Source organism: Vigna angularis, chromosome 2 (genome assembly GCF_016808095.1).
Source record: "Vigna angularis cultivar LongXiaoDou No.4 chromosome 2, ASM1680809v1, whole genome shotgun sequence".
Classification (NCBI taxonomy): domain Eukaryota; kingdom Viridiplantae; phylum Streptophyta; class Magnoliopsida; order Fabales; family Fabaceae; genus Vigna; species Vigna angularis.
In genome coordinates this window covers 17,127,814-17,149,812 of record NC_068971.1, presented here as the reverse complement: position 1 = coordinate 17,149,812, position 21,999 = coordinate 17,127,814, and the positions used below count along the sequence as shown (strand labels likewise).

General features: G+C 39.3%; 2 protein-coding genes across 2 annotated transcripts; both read right to left on the bottom strand.

The window, feature by feature from the left end:
- Positions 1 to 1,177: 1,177 nt before the first annotated feature.
- LOC128195299 (uncharacterized) lies at positions 1,178 to 3,451 on the bottom strand. Its single transcript, XM_052872541.1, has 2 exons — positions 2,033 to 3,451; positions 1,178 to 1,855 (listed from the first exon to the last, which is right to left on the bottom strand). The coding sequence occupies exons 1-2, from the start codon at positions 3,449 to 3,451 to the stop codon at positions 1,178 to 1,180; spliced, it is 2,097 nt and encodes a 698-aa protein (XP_052728501.1).
- A 14,956-nt stretch (positions 3,452 to 18,407) lies between these two features.
- LOC128195298 (uncharacterized) lies at positions 18,408 to 20,681 on the bottom strand. Its single transcript, XM_052872540.1, has 2 exons — positions 19,263 to 20,681; positions 18,408 to 19,085 (listed from the first exon to the last, which is right to left on the bottom strand). The coding sequence occupies exons 1-2, from the start codon at positions 20,679 to 20,681 to the stop codon at positions 18,408 to 18,410; spliced, it is 2,097 nt and encodes a 698-aa protein (XP_052728500.1).
- Between the last annotated feature and the right edge of the window lie 1,318 nt (positions 20,682 to 21,999).

Genomic DNA, 21,999 nt, shown 5'->3' with positions numbered 1-21,999 from the left:
ACTGTCCATCCGTTTGAGGATGATATGCGGAACTCATCTTAAGTTGCGTACCCAAAGCCTCTTGTAACTTCTTCCAGAATCTAGACGTGAATCTTGGATCACGATCTGAAATGATACTGGATGGTACACCGTGCAATCTAATCACTTCTCTGATATAAAGTTTTGCTAACGTGTCCAAGGAAGACCTTTGATTGATTGGCAAAAAGTGAGCACACTTCGTCAATCTATCTACAATTACCCAAATTGAGTCATGACCCTTCGCTAATCTTGACAAATGAGTCACAAAATCCATCGAGATGCTATCCCATTTCCATTGAGGTATATCTAACTGTTGTAGCAACCCTCCTGGTTTCTGGTGTTCAATCTTGGCCTTCTAACAAACCAAACATGAAGCCACAAATTCTGCCACATCTTTCTTCATTCCGCTCCACCAAAATGATTCCTTTAGATCTTTATACATCTTAGTCATACCTGGATGTATACTAAGACGACTCTTATGCCCCTCCTCAAGAATCATTTTCTTTAATTCTGTTTTTCCTGGAATGCAGATTTTGTTCCTAAAACGAAGAATGCCATTTTTCCCCACAGAAAAATCCTTACCTTGCTCTGAGCCCAACAATTCCTTTGTACTTTGTAAACTAGAATCTTCTTTCTGTTCTTCTTTTATCTCTTCTAAAAAGTCATTCGTGATCGTCAAGTGACCACACCAAAAATGATCTTTATTTAATTGCCAACCCAGATTCATATCTCTGAACTTCTCAATCAATTCCAACTCCTTTACCATCAAAGATGATATTTGAATACGCTTTCGACTCAAGGCATCTGCTACCACATTCGCCTTTCCTGGATGGTATTGTAACTCGAAATCATAGTCTTTCAAGTATTCCGTCCACCTCCTCTGTCGCATGTTCAGTTCCTTCTGGTCAAACAAGTACTTCAAACTCTTATGATCGCTGAATACCTGAAAACGTGCCCCATAGAGATAGTGTCTCCAAGACTTCAACGCAAACACTATCGCGGCTAACTCGATATCGTGTGTTGGATAATTTCTCTCATGCACTTTTAGTTGTCTTGATGCATAAGCTACAGGTCTTTTCTCTTGCATTAACACACATCCGAGTCCTTGATAGGAAGCATCACAAAAAACTTCAAAATTCTTAGAACTATCTGGAATGGCCTAGACTGGAGCACTCGTCAACTTTTTCTTCATCTCTTCAAAGCTTTCTTCGCACTTGTCTGTCCACGAAAAAGGTTGATCCTTACGAGTTAACCGAGTCAAATGACTCACAATCTTAGAGAAACCTTCCACAAATTTCCGGTAATAACCAGCCAAGCCGACAAAACTTCTTACTTCTGATACAGTCTTCGGACGTTCCCACTTAAGCACTGCTTCAACCTTTGACGAATCTACAGCAATTCCTTGCGAAGAAATTACATGACCCAGAAATTGAATTTCGTCTAACCAAAACTCGCACTTAGACAACCTTCCATACAAGCGATGCTCCCTCAAAATCTCTAACACCAACCTCAAATGCCCTTCGTGCTCTTCTCGACTTTTGGAATATACGAGAATGTCATCAATAAACACAACGACAAACTTATCTAGGCAGGATCGAAATATCCGATTCATATAGTCCATAAAAATTGCAGGAGCATTTGTAACTCCAAATGGCATCACTACATACTCGTAATGTCCATAGCGCGACCTAAAAGCTGTCTTTTGCACATCTTCGGGCTTGACTAAAATCTGATGGTAACCGGACCTTAAGTCAATCTTAGAGAATATACCCGCTCCTTGTAACTGATCCAACAAGTCGTCAATCCTCGGTAGTGGATACTTATTCTTGATCGTTAGCTTGTTCAATTGACAGTAATCAACACATAATCTTGAACTTCCGTCTTTCTTCTTTACAAGTAACACTGGAGCTCCCCAAGGCGATACACTGGGTCTGATAAACCTCTTTTCTAACAGTTCTTCTATTTGCTTCTTCAGTTATGTTAGCTCTGCAGGTGCCATTCTGTAAGGAGCTACCGATATTGGTCCTGCACCAGGAATCAAATCAATAGAGAACTCAACTTCCCTCCTTGGTGGCAACTCAAGTATCTCATCTGGAAAAACATCAGCGAAATCTTCTACTACTGAAATACCCGTTGCTTGTCGTCCAAAGTCTTTCTTTTGTTCTTGTGCTATAATCACAAAACATACAACACCATCCTTGAAATCCTTTAGAACTTTCGTGGTTGAAACAAGCTCCAAACCGCCGACGTCTGGAAACACTAACTTCTGTTGTCCACAATCGATAAGGATGTGATTGATAGACAACCAATCCATCCCTAGAATGACGTCAAGCTCTTTCAAAGGAAAATAGATCAAGTTCACTTTGAACTTGCGTCCTGCTACTACAATCGGACATCCGACACAGACTGAACTGGTCGAGATCTGACCCGATGTTGGTGTAGAAACCACCAAAATACACCCTAGATCACTTACGGGTAAACTGAGTTCTTCCGAACATGCAGATGATACAAAGGAGTGTGTAGCTTCGGAATCAAACAGAACACGTACACATTTTCCAAATAAAAGGCACGTGTCTAAAATAAGGTTACCTGGCTTTGCTGCTTCTTCTCCGGTGATGGCAAAAACTCTTCCAACTGCTTTGGGTTTCCCTCCAGAGGAGCTTGATTGTTGCGGTCCATTTTCTTTCTTCTTCTTCTCAGGGCAATCATAAGAAAAGTGCCCCGGCTTGTTGCAAGAGAAACATACCTTCCCGTTAACCCTTTTTCCAGGTAGTTTGGGGCAATCACTTCTATAATGCGGACCTCCACATTCAAAACATCTCACAGCTCCTTGAATGGTTGGTTGCGGTCGTTGATAAGGCTTCTTTACTTGCTTTCCTCCACCAAACTTATTATGCTGAGACTTAACAACTCGACTAGAATTTCCTTCTATCTGTTCTGCCAGTTTAGCTTGCTCAACCATTTCAGGAAATTGCCTAATCTTCAGATGAATAATTGCTTTCATAAGGCTAGGGCGTAGACCCCTTTCGAACTTTCGACATTTCCATTCTTCACTCATTGTCTGCGTATAGAACCTTGAGAGGTACTCAAAGCGTTGCACATAGGCTGGCACTGTCCTGCTTCCCTGTTGAAGAGTGAGGAACTCAGCTTCCCTCTCGAACTTTGCATTATCAGGAAAGTATTTTTCTAGGAATCTTATTCTGAAATTCTCCCAATTAATGGCTTCCCCACGAGCATTCATCAATTGTCTCATACCTCTCCACCAGTATTCAGCTTCTCCAGTCAACATAAAGACAGCAAATATTAGCTTCTGTTCTTCAGAACAATCAATCACTTCGAAGATCTTCTCGTTGTTACAAATCCAATCATCAGCTGCATCTGGTGAAGCGTTCCCATTAAACTTGGTGGGGTTATGACGTAAAAAGTCATTCATGCCAACGTGATTTCTTGGGGCCTGATTAGCTTGCTACCTCTGTAACACCTGAATCATCTGCTCAAGAGCTTGAGCAATGTCTTCAGCAGCATTGGTAGGGGTTCTTTGATTGCGCGACATTTTCTCTCTCTCTACAGAAGCAATTCTCACAAAATTAAGCACATAGTTTTTAAAAAAAACAAAATCTTTCATGCCAGTAGTTACCTTATGTCCACAACTAGTTGTAAAGTTACACAACAGAAACTAACGAGCTCACTCCCTAAAACCCCCAAAACATTTTTGAAAATCTTTGCTCTGATACCAACAAGTGTAACACCCCTTCTCGGAATGTCACGGAAAATTTTTCAAAATAAATGTTTACATTTAAAGGCACAACATTTAATATTATTACCAAAAAAATACATCAAAATATTAGAGAGTAATTATTGGATTTCAAACCGAATATTAAAAGTTGTTTTAAAATTACAAACCATAACAAATTAAAAGTCTGCTTAAAATACAATACTTCACAACAATTTATTTTCACACTTTAAAATTTCCATGTAAATTTCCCAACACGCTCCTCGTTCTAAACTTCTTCAGCTTCACCTGGAACAATCATCTACTCCCGTATAATGATACGCGTTATACGATCATCGTAGTCACACAAATAGGGTGAGCTAACCATAACCATAAAAAAATAATAATTTACAGATAAGCGTACACACTATAAACATCTAATAATATTAATAGCGTATTAATAAGGTCGTAACACCTGTGCCGAAAGAACTTAATATCATAATTGTAATTGACTAGGCAATTTAATCATAAATGAAATTAAGTTTGTTTATCTTCTTGTACTATATCATGTCAAGCTTAGATAACCAGGGCAAGGAAATTTCTTCGGACACGACTCGAAATTATCAGACTTATTGATTTTGTCCTTCACACGCAGCTAATGGACGCTGGTCCTTCACACGCAGCTATTGGACCTATCTCGGTTCCTGTCCTTCACACGCAGCTATTGGACACTGGTCCTTCACACGCAGCTATTGGACCTATCTCGGTTCCTGTCCTTCACACGCAGCTATTGGACCTCGGATAAGAGTCGTCCTCCACACACCGCTTTAGACATATCTTCCCGGTTCTTCAAGGACTTACGAGTAAAAACATTGGTGAGTAACATCCATTCACCAAGCACAATACTCAGCACGAGTTAGAATTTCACGGGCTAGATATCTGTATTTCCCTCGAAAGGGTAAAATGACAGAACTCGTATCCACCAATCGCCTCATATAGGCAAAAAGGAAATTATCCTTTTTAACTACCGAGATAAAGCATAAAAATATTTTTGATTATACACGATAAGAATATAAAATTCTTAAAGGCTGTCTAATTAAATCCCACGAAAATAAAGTATATGCCAACTTGCATTAAATACAGAAATCCCATTATAGTATATATATATTCAAAACAGATTACACACCCAATTCATCCCGGAATAAGAGCAGAAGAACTTAGAAACAACACTATTGACTGGGCACTATTTGATGAACACTATTTGGCCTAACACTATTCACCGTTATTTGTACAAACACTATTTACCGAACGCCATCTGCCGAACGCTATATTGTCGAACACTATGCTATTTGGACGGACGCTATGAGATCCAACATAATCATCCGAACGCTAAAACCGAGCCCAATATTAGATTAAACACTATTCAGCCGAACGCTAAAACCGAGCACCAACAATATTCAGCCGAACGCTAAAGCCGAAAACCTCACTGGATTAAACACTATTTGGCCGAACGCTAAAACCGAACACCTCACTCAAATTGAATACTGCTAGGACGAGCGCTCAAAGATCAATCATCATCAAAGACCGAACGCTGCCTATGGCGAATACTATCTGAAGACAAACATCATCAAAACCGAACGTTCGCTATGAACGATCACTAATTGAGAATAAACATCAGCAAAACCGAACGGTATCTATCATTAATACCGAACGCTTACGATCGAAGCCTGAGAATACCTGGTCAAGATCGAACGCTAACTATCACTGATACACCCAGATCGAACGCTTACCAACTAAACCTCAGAATACGCGATCCAGGTCGAACGCTAATGATTACTAACAGATATCAAGACCGAACGCTCAAGATCCAAACTTGAGACTATCAAATGAATACCGAACACTCAACATTGCTACCCGAGAATACTAAGTTAAGAACGAACGCTCATACTCACTAATACACCAAGGCCAATCGTTTAAGATTTCAAACTTAGAATATCCAATTACGGCCGAACGATCACAAATCACAAATATCCAAAAACGAACGCTTATAATCCAAACTTAAGAATCCAAATTAAGACCGAACGCTCACAAGCGAGAATGCCTTATCAAAACCGAACGCTCAAATACTAATACAGAAACAAGACCGAATGCTAAAGATCACTGCAAATATCAGTTTAAGGACGGCCACCTACAACCACTATTACATCAAAACCGAACGCTCGAGATTGAGACCTAAAATACCAAAATTGAGAATTAACGCTCACCATCACAATTAAACCAAGGCCGAACGTTCAAGATGGAAACCTAAGAATACTAAGTTAAGGCCGAACGATCACAAGCACTTATACACTTAAACAATCGCCGAACACTCACTAGACAAGCCCAAAATGAACGCTAACGCTCGTTACTGGAGTATACAAAACCGAACGGTTAGTTTGGCCGACCACTATTGGTCGAGCATTGTTTGGCCGAACGCGCGTTCTGTAGAATTCTGCAGAATCGCACCAAATTTTCCAGAAACCCAGAAACCCCATTTTTCATCCCCAAATTCCCAGATTTGCATCAAAGAGCAGAATATAACAGATCTCAAACACAATTTAATATTTCTACAATCTATAGAAACAGGTCTAGCTCCCTTTACCTCTTTCTCCAGTAAAGATTGGTTGGTTCCTTAAGATTTCAGCCCTTACTTTGTTGATCTAAGCCTCCTTCTTCCTTAGTTTCTCAACTTCTCCGGCAACACTCCAATCTCAGACCTCTCTCCCGTTCACTCTTTCAGTTCATGCTATTTTAATCCTACGATTTATTAGAAAACAGACGGTCCCTCCATTTCCAGATAGGAATCATGTTGGTCACTAGAAAAGGATAATATTGGTTCTTAAAGTCAAAATTTCGTTCAATGTTTCCCACAGAGTCGTTTCATGATGATAGTTTTGTCCTATTGTGTGCACTTAAGAAGATATTGTGTTTTGTTTACACAAAAGGTGACCCCAAGGTAAAGAAAATAGACCATAACCGTGAAGAGTGGAGAAAGCAACAACAATAAAAAAAATTATCAGATGAAGTGGGAAAAGGTTGGTCATGGTTGAAGGAGAAAAGATTCATGCTACTCAATATGGTCCTTAGTATGTACGAAGATAAATTCTTCACGTGGCCAATGTATATACATTCAAGCTTTCAGAAAAAAAAAATGAAGAATTAATTATAATGATAAAAGACAAACAAACAAAATAAAGAAAATTATGAAACTTTGGAAAGAAGAAAAATGTTAACGGTTTTGCAGAGAAGTCATGATGGAATTGTAAGAGTTCTAAAGCCATTTAATTCAATAACCATGATAATTTAGCAAAGTAAATAATATAATAGAATTACATCTTAAACACTTAAATACACAATTACCATCACAAAAAAAAAATAAGAAATTCTTACTAACTAAATATTAGTTGCAAAATAAATTATCTTATAGTATTAATTTATTTTTGGGTCTTACAAGCAACACCTTTGAGCCAGGTAGACCACTTTCATCTTCCACCACTTTACCAATCTTCAGGGAAGTGGAGGTCAACATACCTCAATTTGATTATGTTGATGATTATGCTGTTGAGAGGTATGTTGATGATCATATTGTTGCTGAGCATGTTTTTAAGTCTCCCTTTGTGCATGATGAGAACCATTTTTTGATATCACATCCTAATGTTTATTCTCCATGCACTGAACATGAATTTGAGTCTGTTATTGATATTACTTGTAATTTAGAAATTGATTCATGTTCTGAGGATGTATCTGAGGTTTAGCCTGTTACACTAGGATTTGGTGTTATACCCCTGCATGAAATTTCTGTGGAGCCACAATGTACTAACCATGTTGCAAGAGGTACATATGAATTTGACCAACAAACACCCATAGTGGAAAACAAAGGTGCAAGCATACACAAAAGCTTCAAGATCAATAGGCACCAGCTGAACCCACTCATCAACAATCTTTGCTTCTTAGATCCAGCTGTGGAAGACATTTCCCTGCTCGATCAAATCTGGAGGATGAAGCAGTTCTTCCTCGAAACTTCCTTGCTGGATCCTGTGGTGGAAGACATCTCCCTGATAGTCCAAAATTGGCAACTGCCACCATGACCAGGGGAGTTTTCTTTTTCCCTTCTCCCCCTTTCCCTACTTTCATTGCACTTGTCCATGATTTGTTCACTATTCTGATTTCTGATCTTATGCTTATGACACATTAAGGACACTGTGTAGTTTAAGTGTGGGCTATTGGGGGAGATTTTTATTTTTCTTCGTTAGTTTTTGTTTTCTTGGTTAAATTTTTTCTTTTCTAGGTAGTTTTTGTAGTGTCTTGCGTACAGTTTGCATGTTTCTCTTGACTTTTGGACTTTGTTTAGGTTGTAGACTCGTCTTCACTTGGTTGATACTTATGGTTTGAAATCCTTGTTTTTCTTTGCTTGGGAAGATGATTATGATGTTTGACAAGTTGAATTGATTGTGACACAATTACCCTGTGTGAGATTTGAGCCACTTTATGTTCTTTCTTGTGTGTGATATGTCTCTTGATTGCTTGCACATATGCCTTGGCTTGACTCTTGTTGATAATTCTTGATTGATATGCATATTTGGAAGTGATAAAGGCAGTTTTGTTCTTGAGCCTCTCTAGCCAAATAAGCCTACCGTGTTCTAAATCTTTGATAACCCCTTTTGAGCCTATACTTTCTCCATTTCTTTTTTTTGAAGCTCATACACTAACCCTAAGTGAAAAACTATGATTACCTTAACTTTAGGGAATTTTGGAGCTTTGTAAGTGTTTTGGGAACAAGTGTGGTCTCCTTGGGGATTTTGATGAATTGGCTAGTTGGTTCCTCTTCTTATTTTGTTTTTCGAATTATGATTTCTATCTTGTCTCTTAGAGTTGTGTGCTAAAGAGAGAAAAGAAAAAAAAGACAAGATGAAAAAAAAATAATAGAGAAAAATGAAAAAATAAATAAATTTGTGAATAATGGAGTCAAGAAGAGGATTGAATTAGAGGTTTTGGGTGTGATTTGACTATGTTTACACTTGTTCCTCATTGCTCCTCTATTTCTTTTAGTTTGTAGCTTCTCATCCATATTTATCCTCCCTTGTCCTTGCCCCATTACGTCCATGAAAAGACCTTTTGATTTGAACATGCATATGCTTTGAGTGTTGATATTAGAGGCTTGCCAAGTGTGTTGTTGTTTGCTTTCTTAAGTGCATTGAGTTGAAATTCTTTACCTTAGACAGTTGAGAGAAACACTGATAGGGCATATGTGAGGTTTTGTTGCTTTTGATTCACCTCTCAAGCTGATTGATCATTTTGCCATGCTTGGAAGTGCTTGGAGAATTTCACGAGTATCTGCTTTCTTTGATTCTGTGTTGGATATTGTCTACATCTTTTCTTTGTCCAGATTTCTTGAGAACTATGTAATTTTGTTTGTTTCCTTGTTTATCTTTGTTTCCTGTGTGCTGAGTTTGTGTCACTTCCCTGATGTCCTTTGAATTATTCCTTGATTTGCGTCTTGATTTTGCCCAGGAGTGCAAAAGACTAAGTGTGGTATATTTTGATGAGTCAATATTTTCTTGACTTCACTTAGTTTATTGTACCGGATTTAATTCGGGAAATGTGCTTAATTATCCAATATTTTCCCATTTTTCCTAATTGTGCTTAATTTGACCAAAAATTCTTATTTTAATTAATTTGAATTATTTGAGCTTATTATTTGCATTATTGATTGTAGGGAAATTGTTGGATAATATTTGGGACATTTTGGAGGTCAAAAGAAAATGCCACATCAAATATACTTTAAACTAAAATGAAAGAGGAGGTGCAGATTTCATTTTTGGGGTGCAGATGGAGAGTGGCTTGGTCCAATAGCACATGGTCACGGCCCAACAATATCATCCAGCTTGGAAAAAAGGGTGACATCCAGCAAAGCACGTTCCTTTCTTTTGGAGGAAGTAGCACTTCATATTGCTTTTCTTTGGGCTTTTGGAGAATGAAATGCTCTTGAATTCATTATTTGGAAAGGGCACGCTGATTTTATAAAAAAAAAAGAGAGGACATTAGCACGTGAAAGAGGTGAGCAGCGTTAATCAAAGGCTGGACTTCATGCTCTAAAGGTTGGACTTCACGCTCCTGCTGCTGGCACAAGGTTATATTTTTGATCTGCAATTAAAATAAAACAACCCGTCCAGCAAATTGAAGAGGTGCACGGCCTGGACACGCTGGCAGCAGGCTGAAGCAAGCACGTCATGGCCCATCAGCACACAACGGAGTCCAGCAGCTGGTCAGGCAGAGAATAAAGGAAGCAGCTCCACATTCACGGTCACGGCGCACAACTTAAAAATATGCTTCAATTGGAAGAGGGCCTGGTCCAGCGGAAGAAGGTGCTCACGTCCAAGTGGTGCTGCCACAATCACACGTCCAACAGCTTGGAGTTCCAACATCCAACCGAGAATGGAGGTGCAGCGGTCCAGCACAGCAGCTTGGTGGCACACAGCAGCAACACACCACACGGCCTATGAGGGAGCTCATGTTCGTCCAACACGGACCACAAAGCAGAAGCAGTTGCGCGTCCAACAACTTGGCACTACAGAGAGGCTTTAGGTCCAGCAAGTGAAGGGGTGCACTCAGTCCAACAGCTGATCCATGTCCAGCAAGGCTTGGGAGCAGCTCGTTTTTTGCCAGAGAAAAAATGTTGCAGCTGCTGATTCACGTGGAGCTGGAAGTGGTGTGTGCATGGAGAGAAAGGAGGTGCTGGGAGAGAAATGGGCAGAGGGCCTGGTCCAACATCTAGCCTACACACAGCCACAGAGATGGAGGGTTACGGAGAGGATTAAAACACTTTGCTTGGGAGTGAAGTGGGGGGGGGGGGGGGGGGGGGGGGGCAGACGTGAAAACTGGGAGCCGTCAACCTCACTCTGTTTCTCCATCAACTTTTTTTTTCTTTTGAATTTTCAATTCAATAGAAGAGTAGCAACGCTGTTATGGTGGAATAAAAAAACCTTTATTTTATTTTTATTTTGCTGATTATTCCCTTTTCATTTTCTTTATTCAAGCATTTTGTTTTTATTGAAGTTTTCAATCTATCAATGAGCATTTTTTGCTGTGCACGGTTTTTCTATTCCTACAACTCTCGGTTTTATATTTTTTTCAATTTATTGCATTGAGTAAAGAGGGATGGTTGGATGAGAGAGCATTTGGTGTGCAAGAGGCTATGGCACGATGCATTCAAATTGGCTTTGAAAGAAGTTCTCACACATTGAGCTGGAAGCAAGGAAGGGGGCGCTGATTCACTTTTCTTTTTAGTAGCACACTCGGTGATTGAGTTTTATTTTCTTTCTTTGAGAAGATGAGCACGGAGAGTGGTCACGTCAACTTTAGAAGGTGAAGAACACTTTGCAAATTTATTTTAGAAGCATTTGTACATCCAATTTGTTTTGGAAGTTGGCAACACGTGGTGTCACGGGAGTGTGTCACGTTCTGGAGGCAAAGAGGAGAAAATGACATTTCATTTATTTTGCTAGAAGGAGGCACGAGTTTTAGTGGTAGATTAGGAACACTTTCTTGGAGAATGAAACTTGATTGAGATGGTGACTCACGCGGATGGATTTCGGAAGCATACGGTTTATTTTGAATTATCTTCAAGCGTTTCTTCTTGTTATTTGTGTGATGAATTGTTTTTTTTATGGTTAGCTTACAACATTGTGCATTTTAGGTTGAATGTTTCATTTTTGTAGTTTGAATTGTGTTTGGATATTTATTTGTTACTGTGTTCAGTTTAGTGTTTTTATGCACTTGAATACCGTCAATTATATTCGGTTGTGTTCGATTTTCAAGTTTTAATTTAGTTCAATTGCATTCACAAACCTTTCACAAAACCCCTCCTACGTGTTTGACCTGAGACTCAAGTCACATTTGGTCCTTGAGAGACGACCTAGAAGTCACTTCCTAGTTTATACTGCATTCTTAATTGCACATCAAATTTGATTGGCCGCGACAGCCCGCATCAAAGTTTGGCGCCGTTGCCGGGGATCAACGGTTCGGTCTTAGGTCTTTAGTTGTGTTAGTGTGTGTTGTGTTTTGTCTTGTCTTGTGATGTGATGTTCTGTTTTGTGTGTGCGCGTTGCATGTTAAATTGTGACGTGTTTTGTTTGTTTCGTAACTTTGAGTCTTTTCTTTTTCCATGTCTACCTATTTTGATTTTGTGAATACTGCTTATTCTGCCTGTGCCTTTGATAATGATTCTCTTTCTGCATCTAACTCTGAGTACAGTCCTCATGTTTATTCTGCTGATTGTTATGCTGAGAACACTATGGCTCATTCCCCAACTTCTGAGAGTGCTCCTTGGGAGCCGGTTCCACTTGATGAGGAGGATGTTCGTTGTGTTTTCAACACTGGAGTGATAAATTTGTTGTCTGAGTTTCATGGTTTTGCAGGTGAATGCCCACATAAACATTTGGAGAAGTTCTATCTCATTTGCTCTGCAATGAAACCTCCAGATGTCCCGGATGATCACATTTTCGTAAGAGCATTTTCACACTCATTACAAGGAGCAGCGAAGGATTGGTGTTATTGTCTACCTTCAGGATCCGTCACCAGTTGGGAAGATCTTGAGCATCAGCTTCTAAACAAATTCTTCCCTCTGCAGTATGGTTACATCAACGATCCTGGATGGAATGATCCTAACCTAGGATGGCATAGTACTCCAAAACATCAATATCAAGAACCACCACTCCAGAATACTTGTATGCCTCCACCAGTCCAGGAGCTACAACAGCTACAGTCTTATGAGCCTGCCGAAATAGCTCCTCAGCCTTCTACTTCTGAGCTTCCATTGAAGGAGTTATTGGAGCAGATGACCATGCAAAATCTTCAGTTCAAGCAAGCGAACATGGAGTTTCAGCAGGAAACACAAGCTGACATTCAGAGTTTGACTGATCAGATAGGGCAGATGGCCACTCCACTCACTGAGGAACAGTCTCAAGATTCAGAGTTACCATTTCAGACTGTTCAGATTCCAGATGATGTTAGTGTCATTGACTTAGGAGATGGGAACCAGAGTCTTGCGCTCATTGCACCACCTACTTTCCCACCTTCAGATGTCCGTACCCTTGCGCTTGAGGAGATACATCCTGATAAAGATTTTGAGGACCAGGCAGGTATGAGCAATGTAACACCCCTTCTCGGAATGTCACGGAAAATTTTTCAAAATAAATGTTTACATTTAAAGGCACAACATTTAATATTATTACCAAAAAAATACATCAAAATATTAGAGAGTAATTATTGGATTTCAAACCGAATATTAAAAGTTGTTTTAAAATTACAAACCATAACAAATTAAAAGTCTGCTTAAAATACAATACTTCACAACAATTTATTTTCACACTTTAAAATTTCCATGTAAATTTCCCAACACGCTCCTCGTTCTAAACTTCTTCAGCTTCACCTGGAACAATCATCTACTCCCGTATAATGATACGCGTTATACGATCATCGTAGTCACACAAATAGGGTGAGCTAACCATAACCATAAAAAAATAATAATTTACAGATAAGCGTACACATTATAAACATCTAATAATATTAATAGCGTATTAATAAGGTCGTAACACCTGTGCCGAAAGAACTTAATATCATAATTGTAATTGACTAGGCAATTTAATCATAAATGAAATTAAGTTTGTTTATCTTCTTGTACTATATCATGTAAAGCTTAGATAACCAGGGCAAGGAAATTTCTTCGGACACGACTCGAAATTATCAGACTTATTGATTTTGTCCTTCACACGCAGCTAATGGACGCTGGTCCTTCACACGCAGCTATTGGACCTATCTCGGTTCCTGTCCTTCACACGCAGCTATTGGACACTAGTCCTTCACACGCAGCTATTGGACCTATCTCGGTTCCTGTCCTTCACACGCAGCTATTGGACACTGGTCCTTCACACGCAGCTATTGGACCTATCTCGGTTCCTGTCCTTCACACGCAGCTATTGGACCTCGGATAAGAGTCGTCCTCCACACACCGCTTTAGACATATCTTCCCGGTTCTTCAAGGACTTACGAGTAAAAACATTGGTGAGTAACATCCATTCACCAAGCACAATACTCAGCACGAGTTAGAATTTCACGGGCTAGATATCTGTATTTCCCTCGAAAGGGTAAAATGACAGAACTCGTATCCACCAATCGCCTCATATAGGCAAAAAGGAAATTATCCTTTTTAACTACCGAGATAAAGCATAAAAATATTTTTGATTATACACGATAAGAATATAAAATTCTTAAAGGCTGTCTAATTAAATCCCACGAAAATAAAGTATATGCCAACTTGCATTAAATATAGAAATCCCATTACAGTATATATATATATTCAAAACAGATTACACACCCAATTCATCCCGGAATAAGAGCAGAAGAACTTAGAAACAACACTATTGACTGGGCACTATTTGATGAACACTATTTGGCCGAACACTATTCACCGTTATTTGTACAAACACTATTTACCGAACGCCATCTGCCGAACGCTATATTGTCGAACACTATGCTATTTGGACGGACGCTATGAGATCCAACATAATCATTCGAACGCTAAAACCGAGCCCAATATTAGATTAAACACTATTCAGCCGAACGCTAAAACCGAGCACCAACAATATTCAGCCGAACGCTAAAGCCGAAAACCTCACTGGATTAAACACTATTTGGCCGAACGCTAAAACCGAACACCTTACTCAAATTGAATACTGCTAGGACGAACGCTCAAAGATCAATCATCATCAAAGACCGAACGCTGCCTATGGCGAATACTATCTGAAGACAAACATCATCAAAACCGAACGTTCGCTATGAACGATCACTAATTGAGAATAAACATCAGCAAAACCGAACGTTATCTATTATTAATACCGAACGCTTACGATCGAAGCCTGAGAATACCTGGTCAAGATCGAACGCTAACTATCACTGATACACCCAGATCGAACGCTTACCAACTAAACCTCAGAATACGCGATCTAGGTCGAACGCTAATGATTACTAACAGATATCAAGACCGAACGCTCAAGATCCAAACTTGAGACTATCAAATGAATACCGAACGCTCAACATTGCTACCCGAGAATACTAAGTTAAGAACGAACGCTCATACTCACTAATACACCAAGGCCAATCGTTTAAGATTTCAAACTTAGAATATCCAATTACGGCCGAACGATCACAAATCACAAATATCCAAAAACGAACGCTTATAATCCAAACTTAAGAATCCAAATTAAGACCGAACGCTCACAAGCGAGAATGCCTTATCAAAACCGAACGCTCAAATACTAATACAGAAACAAGACCGAATGCTAAAGATCACTGCAAATATCAGTTTAAGGACGGCCACCTACAACCACTATTACATCAAAACCGAACGCTCGAGATTGAGACCTAAAATACCAAAATTGAGAATTAACGCTCACCATCACAATTAAACCAAGGCCGAACGTTCAAGATGGAAACCTAAGAATACTAAGTTAAGGCCGAACGATCACAAGCACTTATACACTTAAACAATCGCCGAACACTCACTAGACAAGCCCAAAATGAACGCTAACGCTCGTTACTGGAGTATACAAAACCGAACGGTTAGTTTGGCCGACCACTATTGGTCGAGCACTGTTTGGCCGAACGCGCGTTGTGCAGAATTCTGCAGAATCGCACCAAATTTTCCAGAAACCCCATTTTTCATCCCCAAATTCCCAGATTTGCATCAAAGAGCAGAATATAACAGATCTCAAACACAGTTTGATATTTCTACAATCTATAGAAACAGGTCTAGCTCCCCTTACCTCTTTCTCCAGCAAAGATTGGTTGGTTCCTTAAGATTTCAGCCCTTACTTTGTTGATCTAAGCCTCCTTCTTCCTTAGTTTCTCAACTTCTCCGGCAACACTCCAATTTCAGACCTCTCTCCCGTTCACTCTTTCAGTTCATGCTATTTTAATCCTACGATTTATTAGAAAACAGACGGTCCCTCCATTTCCAGATAGGAATCGTGTTGGTCACTAGAAAAGGATAATATTGGTTCTTAAAGTCAAAATTTCGTTCAATGTTTCCCACAGAGTCGTTTCATGATGATAGTTTTGTCCTATTGTGTGCACTTAAGAAGATATTGTGTTTTGTTTACACAAAAGGTGACCCAAGGTAAAGAAAATAGACCATAACCGTGAAGAGTGGAGAAAGCAACAACAATAAAAAAAATTATCAGATGAAGTGGGAAAAGGTTGGTCATGGTTGAAGGAGAAAAGATTCATGCTACTCAATATGGTCCTTAGTATGTACGAAGATAAATTCTTCACGTGGCCAATGTATATACATTCAAGCTTTCAGAAAAAAAAAATGAAGAATTAATTATAATGATAAAAGACAAACAAACAAAATAAAGAAAATTATGAAACTTTGGAAAGAAGAAAAATGTTAACTGTTTTGCAGAGAAGTCATGATGGAATTGTAAGAGTTCTAAAGCCATTTAATTCAATAACCATGATAATTTGGCAAAGTAAATAATATAATAGAATTACATCTTAAACACTTAAATACACAATTACCATCACAAAAAAAAAATAAGAAATTCTTACTAACTAAATATTAGTTGCAAAATAAATTATCTTATAGTATTAATTTATTTTTGGGTCTTACAATCTCCTCAACCACAAAAATTTTCGTCCTCGAAAATTGTGATTAAGTAGAGAATAGATAAGGGTATGCCTTCCTCATATCCTCTTCTAATTCCCATGTGATCTCTTGACTCTTTTCATCCCATAACACTTTCACCGTACTTATGCTTTTTCCCCGAAGACGTTTAGATTGAAAATCTAGAATTCGAATCGGGTTCCTATCCACAGATAAGTCTTCTCTAACTTGAACGTCATCTACTTCCAATACGTGATCTGGACTCGACACATATTTCCTTAGTTGAGATACGTGGAAAACGTTGTGAAGATTTTCCAGCTGAGGGGGTAACGCGATCTCATATGCCACCGATCCAATCCTCTTGATAATTTGAAAAGGTCCAAGAAACTTTGGAGACAATTTCTTTGATCTGATGGCTCTTCCTACGCCTGTCATTTGTGACACACGGAGAAAAATATGATCTCCTACTTCAAACTCAAGAGGTCTTCTTCTCTTATCTGCATATGACTTCTGTCTGCTTTGAGTTGCACGCATCCTTTCTTGTATCAATTTCACCTTTTCTGTTGTTTGTTGCAACAATTCGGGTCCTAAAGTAACTGCTTCTCCATCTTGATACCAACATAAAGGTGTCCTACATCTTCTTCCATACAATGCTTCATACGGTGCCATCCCTATGCTGGAATGGAAACTATTGTTGTATGTGAATTCCACCAAAGGTAGAATGTCATTCCAATTTCCCAGATGATCCAACACACATGCCCTCAACAGATCTTCTAGGGATTGAATAGTCCTTTCTGACTGTCCATCCGTTTGAGGATGATATGCGGAACTCATCTTAAGTTGCGTACCCAAAGCCTCTTGTAACTTCTTCCAGAATCTAGACGTGAATCTTGGATCACGATCTGAAATGATACTGGATGGTACACCGTGCAATCTAATCACTTCTCTGATATAAAGTTTTGCTAACGTGTCCAAGGAAGACCTTTGATTGATTGGCAAAAAGTGAGCACACTTCGTCAATCTATCTACAATTACCCAAATTGAGTCATGACCCTTCGCTAATCTTGACAAATGAGTCACAAAATCCATCGAGATGCTATCCCATTTCCATTGAGGTATATCTAACTGCTGTAGCAACCCTCCTGGTTTCTGGTGTTCAATCTTGGCCTTCTAACAAACCAAACATGAAGCCACAAATTCTGCCACATCTTTCTTCATTCCGCTCCACCAAAATGATTCCTTTAGATCTTTATACATCTTAGTCATACCTGGATGTATACTAAGACGACTCTTATGCCCCTCCTCAAGAATCATTTTCTTTAATTCTGTTTTTCCTGGAATGCAGATTTTGTTCCTAAAACGAAGAATGCCATTTTTCCCCACAGAAAAATCCTTACCTTGCTCTGAGCCCAACAATTCCTTTGTACTTTGTAAACTAGAATCTTCTTTCTGTTCTTCTTTTATCTCTTCTAAAAAGTCATTCGTGATCGTCAAGTGACCACACCAAAAATGATCTTTATTTAATTGCCAACCCAGATTCATATCTCTGAACTTCTCAATCAATTCCAACTCCTTTACCATCAAAGATGATATTTGAATACGCTTTCGACTCAAGGCATCTGCTACCACATTCGCCTTTCCTGGATGGTATTGTAACTCGAAATCATAGTCTTTCAAGTATTCCGTCCACCTCCTCTGTCGCATGTTCAGTTCCTTCTGGTCAAACAAGTACTTCAAACTCTTATGATCGCTGAATACCTGAAAACGTGCCCCATAGAGATAGTGTCTCCAAGACTTCAACGCAAACACTATCGCGGCTAACTCGATATCGTGTGTTGGATAATTTCTCTCATGCACTTTTAGTTGTCTTGATGCATAAGCTACAGGTCTTTTCTCTTGCATTAACACACATCCGAGTCCTTGATAGGAAGCATCACAAAAAACTTCAAAATTCTTAGAACTATCTGGAATGGCCTAGACTGGAGCACTCGTCAACTTTTTCTTCATCTCTTCAAAGCTTTCTTCGCACTTGTCTGTCCACGAAAAAGGTTGATCCTTACGAGTTAACCGAGTCAAATGACTCACAATCTTAGAGAAACCTTCCACAAATTTCCGGTAATAACCAGCCAAGCCGACAAAACTTCTTACTTCTGATACAGTCTTCGGACGTTCCCACTTAAGCACTGCTTCAACCTTTGACGAATCTACAGCAATTCCTTGCGAAGAAATTACATGACCCAGAAATTGAATTTCGTCTAACCAAAACTCGCACTTAGACAACCTTCCATACAAGCGATGCTCCCTCAAAATCTCTAACACCAACCTCAAATGCCCTTCGTGCTCTTCTCGACTTTTGGAATATACGAGAATGTCATCAATAAACACAACGACAAACTTATCTAGGCAGGATCGAAATATCCGATTCATATAGTCCATAAAAATTGCAGGAGCATTTGTAACTCCAAATGGCATCACTACATACTCGTAATGTCCATAGCGCGACCTAAAAGCTGTCTTTTGCACATCTTCGGGCTTGACTAAAATCTGATGGTAACCGGACCTTAAGTCAATCTTAGAGAATATACCCGCTCCTTGTAACTGATCCAACAAGTCGTCAATCCTCGGTAGTGGATACTTATTCTTGATCGTTAGCTTGTTCAATTGACAGTAATCAACACATAATCTTGAACTTCCGTCTTTCTTCTTTACAAGTAACACTGGAGCTCCCCAAGGCGATACACTGGGTCTGATAAACCTCTTTTCTAACAGTTCTTCTATTTGCTTCTTCAGTTATGTTAGCTCTGCAGGTGCCATTCTGTAAGGAGCTACCGATATTGGTCCTGCACCAGGAATCAAATCAATAGAGAACTCAACTTCCCTCCTTGGTGGCAACTCAAGTATCTCATCTGGAAAAACATCAGCGAAATCTTCTACTACTGAAATACCCGTTGCTTGTCGTCCAAAGTCTTTCTTTTGTTCTTGTGCTATAATCACAAAACATACAACACCATCCTTGAAATCCTTTAGAACTTTCGTGGTTGAAACAAGCTCCAAACCGCCGACGTCTGGAAACACTAACTTCTGTTGTCCACAATCGATAAGGATGTGATTGATAGACAACCAATCCATCCCTAGAATGACGTCAAGCTCTTTCAAAGGAAAATAGATCAAGTTCACTTTGAACTTGCGTCCTGCTACTACAATCGGACATCCGACACAGACTGAACTGGTCGAGATCTGACCCGATGTTGGTGTAGAAACCACCAAAATACACCCTAGATCACTTACGGGTAAACTGAGTTCTTCCGAACATGCAGATGATACAAAGGAGTGTGTAGCTTCGGAATCAAACAGAACACGTACACATTTTCCAAATAAAAGGCACGTGTCTAAAATAAGGTTACCTGGCTTTGCTGCTTCTTCTCCGGTGATGGCAAAAACTCTTCCAACTGCTTTGGGTTTCCCTCCAGAGGAGCTTGATTGTTGCGGTCCATTTTCTTTCTTCTTCTTCTCAGGGCAATCATAAGAAAAGTGCCCCGGCTTGTTGCAAGAGAAACATACCTTCCCGTTAACCCTTTTTCCAGGTAGTTTGGGGCAATCACTTCTATAATGCGGACCTCCACATTCAAAACATCTCACAGCTCCTTGAATGGTTGGTTGCGGTCGTTGATAAGGCTTCTTTACTTGCTTTCCTCCACCAAACTTATTATGCTGAGACTTAACAACTCGACTAGAATTTCCTTCTATCTGTTCTGCCAGTTTAGCTTGCTCAACCATTTCAGGAAATTGCCTAATCTTCAGATGAATAATTGCTTTCATAAGGCTAGGGCGTAGACCCCTTTCGAACTTTCGACATTTCCATTCTTCACTCATTGTCTGCGTATAGAACCTTGAGAGGTACTCAAAGCGTTGCACATAGGCTGGCACTGTCCTGCTTCCCTGTTGAAGAGTGAGGAACTCAGCTTCCCTCTCGAACTTTGCATTATCAGGAAAGTATTTTTCTAGGAATCTTATTCTGAAATTCTCCCAATTAATGGCTTCCCCACGAGCATTCATCAATTGTCTCATACCTCTCCACCAGTATTCAGCTTCTCCAGTCAACATAAAGACAGCAAATATTAGCTTCTGTTCTTCAGAACAATCAATCACTTCGAAGATCTTCTCGTTGTTACAAATCCAATCATCAGCTGCATCTGGTGAAGCGTTCCCATTAAACTTGGTGGGGTTATGACGTAAAAAGTCATTCATGCCAACGTGATTTCTTGGGGCCTGATTAGCTTGCTACCTCTGTAACACCTGAATCATCTGCTCAAGAGCTTGAGCAATGTCTTCAGCAGCATTGGTAGGGGTTCTTTGATTGCGCGACATTTTCTCTCTCTCTACAGAAGCAATTCTCACAAAATTAAGCACATAGTTTTTAAAAAAAACAAAATCTTTCATGCCAGTAGTTACCTTATGTCCACAACTAGTTGTAAAGTTACACAACAGAAACTAACGAGCTCACTCCCTAAAACCCCCAAAACATTTTTGAAAATCTTTGCTCTGATACCAACAAGTGTAACACCCCTTCTCGGAATGTCACGGAAAATTTTTCAAAATAAATGTTTACATTTAAAGGCACAACATTTAATATTATTACCAAAAAAATACATCAAAATATTAGAGAGTAATTATTGGATTTCAAACCGAATATTAAAAGTTGTTTTAAAATTACAAACCATAACAAATTAAAAGTCTGCTTAAAATACAATACTTCACAACAATTTATTTTCACACTTTAAAATTTCCATGTAAATTTCCCAACACGCTCCTCGTTCTAAACTTCTTCAGCTTCACCTGGAACAATCATCTACTCCCGTATAATGATACGCGTTATACGATCATCGTAGTCACACAAATAGGGTGAGCTAACCATAACCATAAAAAAATAATAATTTACAGATAAGCGTACACACTATAAACATCTAATAATATTAATAGCGTATTAATAAGGTCGTAACACCTGTGCCGAAAGAACTTAATATCATAATTGTAATTGACTAGGCAATTTAATCATAAATGAAATTAAGTTTGTTTATCTTCTTGTACTATATCATGTCAAGCTTAGATAACCAGGGCAAGGAAATTTCTTCGGACACGACTCGAAATTATCAGACTTATTGATTTTGTCCTTCACACGCAGCTAATGGACGCTGGTCCTTCACACGCAGCTATTGGACCTATCTCGGTTCCTGTCCTTCACACGCAGCTATTGGACACTGGTCCTTCACACGCAGCTATTGGACCTATCTCGGTTCCTGTCCTTCACACGCAGCTATTGGACCTCGGATAAGAGTCGTCCTCCACACACCGCTTTAGACATATCTTCCCGGTTCTTCAAGGACTTACGAGTAAAAACATTGGTGAGTAACATCCATTCACCAAGCACAATACTCAGCACGAGTTAGAATTTCACGGGCTAGATATCTGTATTTCCCTCGAAAGGGTAAAATGACAGAACTCGTATCCACCAATCGCCTCATATAGGCAAAAAGGAAATTATCCTTTTTAACTACCGAGATAAAGC